Here is a 15,018-nt window from a genome sequence, read left to right on the forward strand (position 1 = left end):
GGGTGGAGAAACAACACAGACACCAAAGTGAAGGTGCTGATCCCAATCTTTACTTGTGAAGTTGATCATATATACTTTTCATTTTGGCAGGCTCACAGTACTTTGTGGTTACAAAACAGGAATCATTATTCAAAGAAACAAAATATTACATAGCTACAATTAGAATAGAAGAATGTATCTTGGCTTATGCATAAGCAAGCATTTGTACTTTCAGTTTGCGTTTTGCTTTGAGCTGTTTCTGCTTAGTTAACTTTTAATAATAGTTAGAAATGTCCCAAACTATTGGCCTATACCTTGACTATTCTTTCTTGACTTACTGATTGGAACCGGTGCCATGGTTACGGCAAGTGGTTGACTTGTTATTAATTTTAATCAAACAAGAGTAAGAGCACAAACCATTGTGCACAGGAACAAGAACAAGTTGCCCAGTACTAAACACTAATCTGTCTTCTTAACATTAATTTTTCTTCTCTAGATTTTAATTTAATTTCTCAAAAACTTCCTTGATAGGAGTACAGGGAGTTTTTCATTAGACATTAACAATTTACGCTCCACAGCTGAATCATTGCATTTAGAACAAACAGATCTATTCTTTAGAAGTAGTTGCATTAATTGGGAAAGTCATGTTTTTTCCTTCATACTTAATGGTCATATGAGAAATCGCAACTATACTTATTAAAGAAATACAAAAACAAACCAGCCCATTCCCAGAAACATACTTCGCTCCTCCAGAGGATGGACGGACGCCTTGCGCCATCCACCTCAGTAGGGCCTTGCCATTGCCTGAGTCAGGGGAGGGGCGCAGCACTCCAGAGTGCTGCATAGTGGGCATTGCTACATGGCTGTAGCTCAAAACTGTCTTCCCTGGCCAGGTGTAGAGCCCTATGCATGTGCATGAGTGTGCGCGCACACACACATGCATGTGCACACACACAGAGATGAACCCAGCAGGTGGCTGGTGTCCATTATATACTATGGCTTCACTCCTGCATTCATTCCTGCCGTCACTCATGAGGCTGACAAATATCAATTCCCTGCTTTGTGGCAGGTGCAGCATGAGGTGATGAATAAAGTGGTCAATAAGACAGACATTGGACTTGCCTAGGGGGTTTTAGAATTTCTTGGGAAAGGAAAACATTAAATAAAGATTAAGTGAAGCATGGGGTCTTAGGCTATAAACCAAATCAAGTGTCAAAGATATTTCACCAACTATTCCATGGATACCAGTCAAAGTAGCAGATCCATCTCTGGGCCAGGTGTTACCTGACTGGAGTTGCGGGGTCATGAGCCACCTGGAGATTCCTATGGAGGGGGCTGGGGTGACAGCAGCTATGTACAAATGCAAAGAAGTATCTTTTAACAACCTGATACCACCAAACTGGCGAATGCCAGCTGTATACTTGCCCTGGACAGAATGCTAAACAGTAGGATGCAGCTTAGATCAGGTGACAGGAAGACTTACCTGATCAAAAGATACCTAAGCTGAGACCTAGGGATGAATAAGAGTCAAGGACTGGTGTGGGCGTTGGTGGGAGAGAACATCTCAGAAAGCAAGAAGCACTTGGGCATTCGGGGCCCTGAAGGGGAGAAAGAGCAGGCCCCAGTCAAGGAAATACCATCCTATTTCTGGCACACCGAATGTGGAGGAAGAACAATATGAGGTGGGCTGGAGAGGTAATTGGGGGTCTCATCAGCAATATTAAAATGGTTGAGAAGTGGGACCCTAATTTGATGGAGATTAAACTTTGACCACCCCAAGAGATGGCAGATTGAAGGAGAAAATAAGTTCAATAAGTTCAACATTAAAAAATGAATTTAATATTCACTTGAGAATCTTACCACCACACAAGCCTGAGGGAGGGAGCTAGCAGAGTAGGGCACCCAGTACTGAAGCATCCCCTCTCTTGAAGGGATATATTTGGAGACCCCCACTGGTTAGCACTGAATATATGAATATGTGTAATACTATGTTTTTTCCTATACATACATAATGATGATGAAGTTTAATTTATTTATTAGCACAGTAAGAGATTAACAATGATAACTAGTTATAACAATATACTGTAATAAAAGATATTCCGTCTCACCACCCAGAATGGCATGCAATTTAAAACTCATGTTTTACTTCTATCTGGGATTTTCCATTTAATATTTTTAGACCATAGTTGGCCACAGGTGACTGAAACCAAGGAAAGTGAACACGTGGATAAGGGGGTACTACTGTACTGAGAATGCAAACTCCCTCTCCTTTTCAGGTCTCTACTTAAATGCCACCTCTCTGGAGAAAGCACTGATTGACCTGTGTCAGACAGCAGCTCCTGCCTTGTGGCTGGCTGGCCCCTGACCTCACATGGCATGTCTCATCATGGTGCTTGTTATCCTTGATTGAAATATTCAGAACACAAGATCTGTGGGGTGGCTCTTTGGTTCCCCAGGATCTAGAATATTCCTGGCCTTGGTAGATGTTCAGTAACCACTTGTTGGATGGACACTGAATGGGTGAGACCCTCTTGAAGGTAGAAGACAAAGGCCAGGTCCCAGGGAAAGGGATTGGCTTTGGGAAGGGGAAGTGCTACTGTTGCCACTAAAGAGAAGGAGGAGGAGGAAGAAAGGATACTGTGGGTGTCGGTGTGTTTATAGGTTTGGTGTGGAGAGTTGCGGGGATTCCTTCTTGACTACTTGTCTTTTCCTTTAGAAGAAGACCACTAACCAAGGTGAAGGGGGTAGGTACCTGGTTTGGGGAAAGTAATGACATTTTTGTAGAGGAGAATTTGAGAAACATTAGTAGGATTTTCAGGTGGTGGTGACAGCCTTGTTGAGAACTACCTTGGTTGTTGATGGGAATGTGCCTGATGATGTGGCTTTTGGTGAAATGGCACCCAACTGGCCAGGTGTAAGTAAAGACATGGTAGTCAGGTGATTTTCCAGAGCTAGAATTTATAAGAGAAGTATAACATGAGCCTGTTGAGGTAAGAGAGTTTCTGCTATCAGCGAGTGAGCAGTTGACATGCTGTACCAGGGAACTGAAACTGGAAGTCAGAATATTAGTAAAGGTCTGAGCCGGGACAAAGAACTCATGTGGGGTGGCAGCTGAGTGAGCTGGATGGACCAAAGGGAGAGTTGGACAGCAGCAGAGAATCTGAATTTCTGTTTCAGCTGGATCACTGGGGTGAGGGTCAGGCCCAGGGTTTGGCCAGGAGATGGGATGACATAGGTGGAGTGAGGGAGGTTGCTGCAGACGACAAAGTTAAGTGCTGGAAGGGTGGCCACATATGGTACTGAAGTAACCAGAGCTATGGTGAAACTTGAGGAGAGAGGGGGTCCAGAAGCCAAAGACCAGGTCATCAGAGTAAGGAGCAGACTCAGGAGCCTACACACAGCAGTGGCAACCTGGGAGACCTGATGTTTACCAGGTAAGAGAGAATGATTATCTGGGAGTGACAATCAGGAGCAGAAAAGGCCTGGCCCCTAACCCTAGACACTAAGACACTCAGGGTGCAGAATAATTAGCAGTCTCCAGCAATCAGTGTCTCCAGGGAGAACCAGGTAAGGACAGCAGTGCAGACACTCAATGATGGCAGAGGTGAAAGTGGAGGCAAGTTTGCTGATTGTCTTAGGGAAATCCCAGAACCCACCTAAGGAGTGTAGGAGGAAGAATAGAAGTATTATCTGAGTTTCTTCTCTTCCCAGTTTTGTCTCTGCAGTTGTCCACGTTTGCAATCACTCTTCATTATTCCACAGCCACGTCTAATAGGAAGACAGCCATATTCTTGCCCTTCCTTTCTTTCCTTGTTATCTGATATCAAGCATAGTTCTGCATACCACCTACCCCATGAAGGTTGCCCCAGCACCCAGGTGACCACCACCATGCCACAGAACTTCTGTAAGCAAGATTTCCGGAATGTTAGCTGAATCAAGAACTTAAAGTACGGAACTATGTGCTGCCTCTCCTTGGAGAGTATTTTCCTGACTGGTGTTCAGAGTTTTAGCCTGGACTCCCTAAAAGTCTCTGCTCTTTCTACTGGCCCCATCATAATCATCCCACTCCCAAATGACCATGTAACCTCTTTCCCCAGAATCCCAGTGCTCTGGTAAGCCACCTATCTTGCCCCCTGAGCTGACATTAGATACAGGCCCATAAAATTGAATAGGGAATGTCAGAAAGATTCCTTCCTTTTCTGGGGCTCTATGGTCAGAGAGAATGCCTGGGCATCCTGAACCCCAAGTATTCTGTACCCTGGGCATGCTGACCCAGGCAAATGAGCTGAACTTGGAAAACTCTTATTAAAGTGACCATAAGTTGTGTATTTATCTTCAAAATATAGTCCAAAAGTGTTTAACAGTTTCAGACATGGAAGGAAAATGAAACATGATTTGTATAAGTTCTGGGAGGTGGAAGAGGATGTGGATCATTTAGGACACACGAATAGTTGAGCAGGGACAAGCTGGAGGAACATGAAGAATGAGCATTAAGCAAGGCCTGACCAAGATGGGCTGTGTCAATCTTCTTGAGGAATTTGCCTTTCTACTGAGGGAAGCTGTGAGCCACTGAAGATCTCCATGGCAGGACGGGTGGGGGTAGTAGCCTGATGAGATTCCCATTCTGCACAGGTGCAGAGTGAGGTATGGATTGGAGGCTACCAAATGAAATCCGTGAGGTCTCCTTCATTATCTAGCTTCTGCCATCCAAGCTCAGCTCACAGGAGACCTTACCCTGGAGGGATCTGAAGGAGCCTTGCTCTCACTGGCTCTGTTGGAGTGACTTCCACCATTCAGAGGCATCCTGCTCAGTCTGCCCCAGGAGCACCAGGGACAGGGCTGGGGATCCTCCTACAAGGGTAGACCTCACAGATGATCTCCCTGGAATGTTTTCAAATGTCATCCAATGCTGAGTGCCTGATGAGGGCACTCGGTAGTGTGGAGGTGGGTACAGAAATGCCCCGAGTGACAAGGTTTGCAGGAAATCTTTTTTTTTTTTAAACTACAAATTAAAAATCTTGCATGCATACCAGCCAGCAGGACAGTGGATGCAAGTTCAAGAACTTGTGTGTTGAGGGACCAAGGAGTAGCTGCCCACGGCAGCCTGTGAGTTTTCTTTCTTAGGTTCTGTGATCCGTTCTAGTGTCTTCTCAATCTATACTGAGGGCTTTGAATACAAGTTATATGCTGACAGTTCCTCTGTGTCTGTCTAACATGAACCTCAAAAACTCCACTAGGGTATTCACAGGTATCTTGGACTTAAGGTGCCCAAACCCTGCATCCCCCTAAGAGGTTTCTACTTTTTTCCTTTAGAATATACATGGAACTCCATCCTTTCGGTTGTTTAGACCTCAAGTCTGAAGGCAGACTCCATCCCTCTCTCAAACCTCACATCCACTCCCCTGTCCAGTCTGCCTGGCTTTACCTTCCGTATATGCCCAGAATCTGGCCACTGCCCACCCCAGCTTGCTGCCATCTTGTCCCATCTGGTTCACTGCCTCCAAATTGTTGTCCTTACTTCCTTCCTTGCCCTCCCAGGGCACAGCAGCCAGAGTGATCCCTTAAAACTTGGGTTACGTCAGAGTTGGCTTTCCATCTCACTTGAAGAAAAAGGAAAAATTATAACAAGGCTCTGAAGATCCTGTGCACCCTCTCTCACCAATGCCTCCGACTTACCTCCTACCTCTTTATTTTTTGCCCCGCCCCATCATTTGCTCTCTTCTCCACCACCCTGGCCTCCTTGCCTTTCCTCAAAGATGCGACCCTTCAGGATCTTCTGCATTTGCTGTTCCCCTGTCTTCCTTCACATATTTGCAAGGTTCACTTCTTTCAGGTGGCTGCTCAATGTCATATTTCAGAGGACTACTCTTACTTGCCTTATAAAATAATAACACTCCCAAATTCCTTAATTCCTGGATCTGTAGTTATAGCACTCCCTATTTCCTGATTTAGCCATGGCAGGTTAAATAATGCCATGGTAACAAACCCCCAAATTAAGTGGCTTAAAATGTAAGGGTTACCCAGCTTTTACCTGATTCAGAGAGCCAATCATTAAATTTTCAGGATGATTGTGAGCCAGTTATTATACACAGCCACTTTTACAAGTCAAATTATATAAACTTACAATTAGTTATGTACCCCTTAATTATTTCATTACATTTTACCCTTGTTAAAATAATGATATTTTTATTACATATTACTGTGATCTATGCCCTTGAAGGCATTTATGTCCACTGTGTCTGCATGGTGGGAATACTGTATAATGACATTACTGTGCGTCTCTACCTCTCTTCACTTGGGGGGTGCCAGATTGGAGTCAGCCATCTTGCAAATATTTCTACACTGCTGAAATTGATCACAGCTACAAATCAGGGTTTGATTGATTTATCTACGATGTATTTATTTTAGTGCTTAAGAAAGTGATGGGGTAAATATTTATGATGCTAATTAAATTACAATGTGAGCAGCGTGCATACACACACACACACACACACACACACACACACACACACACACCAGACAGTACTCTTGTAGCATTCAGCAATTTACACCAGATTCAAAACTTCAGTTGATTCAAAACAGTCAAGTTCTGACATAGATCTTCATTGTTTCAACTGAACGTATCAACCAACATTCAGATTGGAACTACACTATTTGTGAGCTGGAACTATAGGCTGACTATGGACACAAGACCTCAGCAAAAATGTACCAAAACATTCTGTGAATATCAATGGGGGATATGCAATTTCAACAGAGTACTGTGCATTTTATTACTTGTAAATTGCATCTTTTATTATCAATAAAGTTTGTGCTACCCCCTTCTTCCCTTGGAGAGCCTGCCGTCAAGCATTTACCAGCCCACCACTCAAAAACTCTGGGTTTATCATTCACGTACACTTCATGTCCACCATGAGTCTTCTGTCCACGTCCCTTCCTTTGGGCCCAGGATATGGCACTCAGCATTGCTGATTGTTGTGTCGGTGGGGAGAGGGTCATAACAAAGGTTCTATCTGGAAGTAACTCACATCACTTCTGCTCATTAAGTCACATAGTCATGCCTGCCTTTAAATGAGTAGAGAAGTGCAATTCTACTATGTGCCTGGATGGAGGAAAAGGAGAGCAGGAGTATTTGTGAACAGTCCTAATGACTACCACAACATGTTAGGTGTCTGTGTATTTATCATCTGCCTCACTCCTGTGTTTAAATGTAGCTTCCACCAGAGAGCTGTTTTGCTCACTGCTGTATCCCAAACACTTCACAGATGCTTAATACATACTGAGTTGATCAGGGAGGAAACTAACCTGGAGGAGGAAAGTTCTGGAAGCAAGCCCTCATGGATGCAAGGATGGAGAGGTCATCATTTCATGTTTTGTCCAACTTTTGATAAGCAATGTTTTTGTTTCTCACCACCCCTCACACCCTGATATATGCACCTGGAACTTGGTGGCAAAGGAAATCCCATAGATGCATGTAGCTCTGTGTCATTAGAATAGGGGGGAGAGGCACCTGGGACATAAGATGAAGGAGGCATCATTCTCGGATTCATGTACATGCAAAGTCAGTCCTGAGAGTGGGCACCTGTTTACATTTTGGCGCCTTGGGAGCCTGTGATCTCAAAGCTCAGGTATGGGTTTGATGATATCACATGCCTGGAATACCAACAGTACTTACTCCCATTTACTGAGTAGCTGCTATGAGCCAAGAAAGCGCTACCCTAGGCCTTTGTAATATTGTCTTGTCTATCAACCAGTACCTAACCAAGTCTGTTCTCTAGGCACTTCCTGTCTATTAAAGAGAAAATGGAGTCTCAGAGAAATTAGGTAACTCTTCCAAGTTCAATCAGGAAGTGGTAGAACCATGATTTAAACACATCTTTCTGAATCTAATGTCTGGCCCTTCTAAACCAGGAGTCCTCTATTCACCTGTGAGAAAAACAAAACAAAACACCATAATTCAGGCAACATAAACTCAACACATTGGGGTGAACTTGACCTTGCTCACAGGGCTCAAAACAGAAAACAAAACAAAACAAAAAAACAACAAAAACAACCAAAGCCACCCCCCGCACCGACATGTCTACATTTGACTTATAGAAACTCTCATTTTGTCAAAAGAAAGCTCAGTTAGACCATAACTACTTTTTTTTCTTTCAATTTTTATTGAACACAAGTATTCTGACAGAATGCAAAGTCAAAATTCTCAGTTAGTACTCAGTATTTACACCAGTGAGAATGGAAACAAAGGTGGTGCTGATGTTTCACTTGGTAAAAAGTTTTATAACAAGAGAGAAGGCCCCCGAAGTACAGAATGCTGGGTAGGGATGTTAATGGAGGTTTGAAAACCGCCATCCAGACAGACAGCCTAGGATGAAAACCTGGGATGTGGGAGGTTCCATAGAAAAGTGTGAAAATAGAGTTCCACGTCAAAAGCTGCTCTATATACACCGCGGCCCTTCAGGATTGGAGACCTGTTCGTGGCACCTGAGTGCCTCCCGCAGAACTTGGCCAAGCCGGTCTTCATGTGAGTACATATGTATGGCACATACACATATAGACACATCGACATGGAAACTGGTGGAGTTGATCCCTCCTTCCAAAAATTAAAAAAGCAAAATTATAAGCTTTTATCTCTTAACATAAAAGATAGAAGATCTTGAAAATAAAGTGACTCCCTCTTTGATTTTAGAGGAAGCATTGCTCTTTAAAAATAAAAAAGAAAAGAAAAAGATAAGGAAGGCTCATGCATGCGGAGACAAACATATGTGTAAAAGCAAGAGCGGCAGACGGAAGTGTGGGCAGTCTTGGGTTCCAGCTCGTGGTGGGCCAGGGTTCTGGGGGGGGGGGGGGTCAGCTGCCCTGGGCCAGGTTATCTGAGGGCTGACTGTACTTCTGTCTCTTCCTCACCAACAGAACCAAAATTAGTTTGCCTAACCACACCCACTTAGAGTGAAATACATGGTGTCTCCGGGTCTCCAGGAAGTATCACATGGCCTGGACCTAGGAGGTCAAGGCATTAAAATCACAAGATAAGGAATCGATTCTTCTGAACAGCCTGGAGACCGAAGAGCTGGCCCCTCCCCACCAGGCCCTCCCTGCCTCAGGTGCCCACCTCTCCCATTCTGCCCAGTGCACGCTAAGAGCTGTCTTCATGCTACTTGGTCCTGAGGGCCTGTGCATTTGAACTCTAGATCTGTGCAGACCCTAGAATCAAAGGGGCCAGGACTGTGTATTCTGGGATCCTCCATTTCCATCCCCAGGAGCTGAGAAAATGCAAAATAACCCCACATTTAGCAAATGACAAGACCATTATTTTTCACAGTTTGAAATTATAATCTAGCATTGCCACTGATCAGACTGCAGAAGTGTCAGAACCTTGGGGGGAGTGGCCCACAGAGCGGATGCAGAGGCAGCCTTGCCACCCCGAGCCTCATGCTGCTTGTACCTTGGGAAAGGAACGCATGCTGGAAGAGGACCAATTTCTGTTGACTTAGCGTCCTCTTCATGACCATCATCATCATCTTTATTTTATTTTCTTTGTTTAAAGGCTTCGATTCCTTTTAAGAGTTATTTTTTGTTTCCTGAATGTTTTTCTGAACTATCTGCTATACCTTCCACAACCAAACTATGTTGAAGTTTTATTTCAATACTATGACAAAAACACGTTTCACACTAAAATATTCACGCATCCACAGTGCACAAGCTTGCAGTTCTAAAGTAGAATGAGAAACAAAAGCAAAATTTCTATACAAAGGGCTGGCTTTTCCCTTCTCCCCCCTCCCATCCCCCTTAAAGTTTCTGTATTTTTCCCCCACTTGGTTTCCAATCCAGGAAAGTTGTGTTATGACTCCAGACAGTAGTTTTTTTTTCTTTGTTTCTACAAATGCTGCCTAAAATGAACAGAAGGCCGATGTTACTTGACTTCAACAGATTTCCAAAAAAAGACACTAATTCCCTGAAGCACACATGCTCTTCCGCTCAAATCTAGATTCTGGGCTCAAAAGGAAATGGGATGTATATATTTTATTTGGCTTTCTACAAAAAGGGGATGTTTGGGGTATAAATGTGTGTTCACCAAGACCAGCCCCAACTATACAATCTTCTCTGCTTCATTCAACAAAGCCTAAGGAGTCCTTCAAAAGGAAGGGCGAGAACGCCTGGGAGGCAGATCCTTTGTCACAGATACAGGCAGGTGGCAGCTAATCAGAAAGTGGTCTAACCCCCAAAGAAAACACAAAAAGAACTGAAAATAGAAAGGCAAAACCATTCCAATGAGATGGATTTTCACCTGAGCTGAACACAGGCAAAAACTGCAAATCAGAAAAGGGGGTAGAACCACTGTAAACAATCATCTTTTGTAAAGTCACCCTGTGCTAAAGCAAGCCCACGAGGATCCTACCTACCTCTAGGCGGTATTTGTTACTCTAAAAAAAGAAGAGAAAAACAAAAACAACAACAACAACAACAACAAAAAAAAAGCAGCTATTTTACATGGACATTTAAACACAACCGAAGTCAAACATTTGTCAACCTGTAAACACTGGAAAACAAAGTTGGCAGAAAGGAAGGGAGGAAACCAACACAAACAACAAAACAACAGCCAAAGGAAAAGAAAGCAAAAGAAGTCCGAATACTGCAAATTGAGATCTACCCCCAGAAGCTGCAATTTGGCATTCTTCCTACAAAACAAGAGTCTACGTGGGAACTGAATTCAGCTAGAAAGGTGACACACTTTGCATACTGAACAAATACAAAGTGAACAGAAATGATAACTTATTTATGAGGTTTTACAGAGTTCGAACTCGACTGAAAGTATAAAAATAAACTGTGGACTTTGTTCATTCGGTTAGTCTTAGTGCCTGAAAGTATTTCTCTGAAACTGGTCTGTGCCAATCGGTAACACCAAGTGTGGTCTTTCTGAACCTAGATTTTTTTTTTTTCCCTTAGCTTCCTAGATTCTTAATTTGGGGTCCTTTTGTTTGATTTTTAAATGGTTTCAGGGAACGGAGTGTCCTAGTTTGGCTGTGGGTTTAACCTTTTTGTCTCATTTTCTTACAAGTGAGTGTGCAACAAAGGAGCCCTTTCTATAAACCTACAAAAAGGAGATCCCATGTTTATCTGTTTAGTTTTTTTTTTTAAAGGCAAAAGACACTAGAGGAATGAGACTCTGTGTGTGTGTGTGTGTGTGTGTGTGTGTGTGTGCGCGCGTGTGCCTGTGTGGTATTGGAAATGCTCTGGTGAAGCTGCTGTGTCACTTTTTATTTTGATTTCTGCTTGTTGCTCATCACCCATCATGCTTTGCTCTCATTCTCCTTTGTTTGTGTGGCGTCGTTGGGGACCGTCTTGACTTCGGCTGGCGCTGGCTTTGTTTCTGACTCCTGGGACTCCGACTTTGCTTCTACAGGGCCCTTCCTGCAGAGAATCAGGAAAACAGCAAGGCTGAGACCCTGGTTTGCAGACATCTCCCCCCTTCTGCCAGGCCCTGGTTGGTGGGGGGGCAGTTCTAGCCCTTGTCTCCAACCCTGGAGGCATGTTGGAATGACTTGGGAGCCCTAAGAATCACTGATGCCTGGGCTATGTCCCCGAAAATCCTGGACACAGTGACTTCTGAAAGTACCCCAGGTGATTCTAATGTGCAGCCTAAGCTCAGAAGCCCAAGTCCTTCCTGCTAGAGCAGCCTACCTTGATGTTGGGGCTTTTTGACCTGGGGCAGGGGAAGAGGGTGGTTAAGGCAGCCTCTTCTTCACCTTGACAAGCTGCTTAGAGCCCCTCAGCTTGCTCTAAGTAATGTGTGCTGCGCTGGGTTCCCAATACTGGTTCCAGGTCCTCCTCTGCCCCCCACCCACCTCCGCCACCACCTCTTTGGCTTCTCCCTCCCCTACCCCCACTCCGTGCTGTTTAAGGATGATACCTGTATGGTGACCTGGGTTGGGTGAGAAAATACTGTTACAGAGGCATTTTGGTATTCGGGAGTTCCTAGTCTTCCCAGACACTCTAAGGGCAGCAGTGAATGGTGGTGGGGGGTGGGCAGCTCAGCCAGTGTGTGATGAAGCTGCTGACAGCATTCTCCCTGTGCATCAGCCTTGGGGGGCTACTTTCTTCTTTTTGCATAATGGTGCCTTTCGGAGGGGGGGACTTAGCCTGGTTCTGGGTGACACTGACTGGGCCCCGGGGTGGCAGATAAGGGCACCTTGGCCTCCTAGCACCTTCCCAAGCTGTGCTCATCAGTGGCCCACTGCAAAGCACCCCCAGGGAAAACAGAAGCACTGCTAGGATGATAAGGATAAAACATAATTAACATGGCCTAATTAGAGAGCAGGAAGCTGCTCCGTTCAGGGAGCCCTGCTGCCTGCCCCTGTTACTGCCTCATCCCAGCCCCTTGGTTGACAGTTGGCTGCGAGAAGCCCTGGGTGAGGCTGAGGACACATCTAACAAGGAGGACACAGCACAGCACAAACGCACACCACCACAGGACACCACCTGACGACAGCAGACAGAGAGAGGCCGTACTCGGTCTTTGCTGGTGCAGGCGAAACAGAGCTGTCTGCAGTGGAAGGAGCAAGCTCAGGGGCTTGTCCACTGGCCCCAGCGGCGGGAGCAGGAGAGCCCAGGGCTGCAAAAACATCCTTTGCAAGGTCAATATCTGGGGTCTTGAAGTTCCCTTCGTCCATTTTAAAGTCCTCGCCCTGGGAAGGGTTTGTGGCGCTGACGGAGGCAGCCTCGCTCTTCGGACTAGCGGGGGCTGTGGCTGCCTCAGGTGGGCTCTTCGCAGCGCCGGGCTGGGTGGGCTCCGGGTCCGGGCCTTTGGTGCTGGGAGCCTCCTGCTTGGCCTGGGGGGCTTCTGTGGCAGGGGCAGCGGCTGCTGCTAGGGGACTGGCTGCTCCAGCGGGGGTGGGGGTTGGTGCGGGGGTCGGCTTGCTGGCCGCAGGGGCCTTGGAGGCCTCCCCCACACTGGCTGGGGTGCTTGGGCTGAGGACAGCTCCTTGATTGGCCAGGACACTAGAAGACAAATTGCTGGCAGGAGCTGAGGTCGGGGTATCACTCAGGTCAACAAGGGGCGCAACCTTAGGGGCTGAAGCTGGGGGCGGGGAGGAGGCAGCAACGCTGGGCCCCTTGGAAGGGGTGGCCTGCCCAGTGGGCACAGAATTTGAGTCCGGCGCGGCCGTGGCCGGCGGGGCAATACTGGAGGTCAGGGTGGTGGTCTCACTGGTGGGGCTGTTCTGAGCAGTGGCAAAGGTTTCGGTGATAGTGTCAGAGTTAGTGGTGACAGTGGTGACAGAAGGCAGCATGTCCTCGACAGTGGCTGTGGTGTCGGCAGGCAGCCTGTGGGAAGGACAGAAAGTAGAAGAGAATAGACAATGAAGCTGAGACGTGACAGAGAAGCTGGGCAGGAGGGCTGACGCCAAGGAGAGGGGCCATGGGTAGGCATGCAGTCACGCACGGGCAGGAACAAAGGCCCACAGAGAAACGAGCACGCTGAGAGGAAGTACAGCCCAGGCGGGCATCAGAGGACACAGGAGACGACAAAGAACATGGCAGTCTCAAAGGGACCTGCTAGCCTTTCCTCCCTGCTGATGGCCCTCCAGCTCTCTGCACAGGGCTCCGGTCACCTACAGACCTGTCTGGGGCTTTCTCATGTCTGCCCTAGATTTCCACTTCAGGAGAGGCAGCTTCAGTGCAGTGTCTCCCTGCTATCGGCTTCCAGGGCCCCAGAGCACCATGGCCCCGCTATCCTGCAGGGCTTCCCAGGCCAGTGATGGGGAAAGTCAGGAATAAGCAGATGACAAGTGTTCCAATGGCTCCTAAGAGCCGTGGGTTCTTCCAGCCATGGATTTTATGGACCTGTGAAACTGTTCCCTTAAACCCTTAAGATGGTTGATACTGGGCAGGCAGGTGGGCAGGCAGGCACAGCTGATCAGGGTCTCTGGAGGATCCTGAGGCTTCGGAGTGGACGAGGGCCAGGAAACTTTACCAGGTAGGTCCCCAACTTCTGTGGCACAAGGGGTTCTGTAAGGGCACCCAGTCACCCCAAATAGAACCAAGAATGCCCTCTGATGAAAGTGGGAGGGACCAGGCATTTCCTAGCCAAGTAGGTCTTCTGGCCAAGGGCTTCAAAACCTTGGCCTGCCATGTTTGGCTGGGAACTGAGTGGGAAGCATGGCAAGTGGGGGTAGGGTGGCGAGGTGGGTTGTGCACTCTACTTAGGAGGTGTCAGCCCCTCTCTGCCCACATACTCGGGCTCTGTCAGCGGCGTGGTCTCGTTGGGTTCTGTGTGTTTCCCTCCGTCATGGTTTGGGGTCCGTTCCTCCTCAGTTCGAACCTCCACGATGGGCTCCTTAGATTCATCTTTCCTGTGGACGGAGTTCAGCTGGTTAGATCAGGGGCCATTGTGGGTATGCCCAAGGAAAGCAGCTATGACTCAGGGTACCTAGGCCTACCTAGTCCAAGCTGGCCAGGTGGGCACCTAGAGCCAGATACAAGCATCTGTGTCTCAGCCTGACCCTTGATAGCTGTGGGACCTTCAGTATCTGATGTAATCACCCAGTAACTTGGGGCAAATTATCGCATGTACCTCATCTAGTTATGAAAATTAAATGTGATAATGCATGTGATGTGTTTAGCACATCTTGTAGATAAGTGCTCAAACAGACACACATATACACATATGGATACACTTGTAAGTAGGTAGATGTATGTGCACATGTGTGCACATGTATATGGTGCCTGGCATGAAATGGGATTAAATAAATTATTTTCTTGCTCCATCCTTTCTTAGCCTGCCCAAGCTGTGCCCCACTGGGTGACCATCTTCAAATGTTCTCGATAACTGGCTCAGTATCTGTTTCTACACAGATGCTGTTGGAGGAACACTATCTGGATCATCAGCTAAATGAGGATAGAAATTTTATCTGTTTCATACCCTGTTGTAACCTAGAGCCTGGGAACAGTGCCTTGAACTAGCTGCTTGGTAAATATTTGCTTAGTGATGGATGAATGAATGAATGGGAGCAAGGTGAGTGTGTCCCCAGGTGCTGATCCCTC

At 46.5% G+C, this 15,018-nt stretch overlaps 1 protein-coding gene across 13 annotated transcripts in view; it reads right to left on the bottom strand.

Moving 5' to 3' along the window:
- Positions 1 to 8,138: 8,138 nt before the first annotated feature.
- NCAM1 (neural cell adhesion molecule 1) overlaps positions 8,139 to 15,018 on the bottom strand; it is a 294,651-nt gene continuing 287,771 nt past the window's right edge. For 6 of the 13 annotated variants that reach the window (XM_081281565.1, XM_081281561.1, XM_081281562.1 and 3 more), the window contains 2 exons: positions 14,211 to 14,327; positions 8,141 to 11,388 (listed from right to left, as the gene is read on the bottom strand). In XM_081281565.1, the coding sequence (XP_081137691.1) occupies positions 11,268 to 11,388; positions 14,211 to 14,327 (238 nt within the window). In that variant the 3' untranslated portion in view covers positions 8,141 to 11,267. Of the gene's footprint in view, positions 11,389 to 12,486; positions 13,300 to 14,210; positions 14,328 to 15,018 lie in introns of all 13 variants that reach the window. The other 7 variants (XM_081281556.1, XM_081281559.1, XM_081281557.1 and 4 more) reach the window with 4 other exon arrangements.

This window comes from Spermophilus citellus (assembly GCF_964194105.1).
Source record: "Spermophilus citellus genome assembly, chromosome: 2".
Lineage (NCBI taxonomy): Eukaryota > Metazoa > Chordata > Mammalia > Rodentia > Sciuridae > Spermophilus > Spermophilus citellus.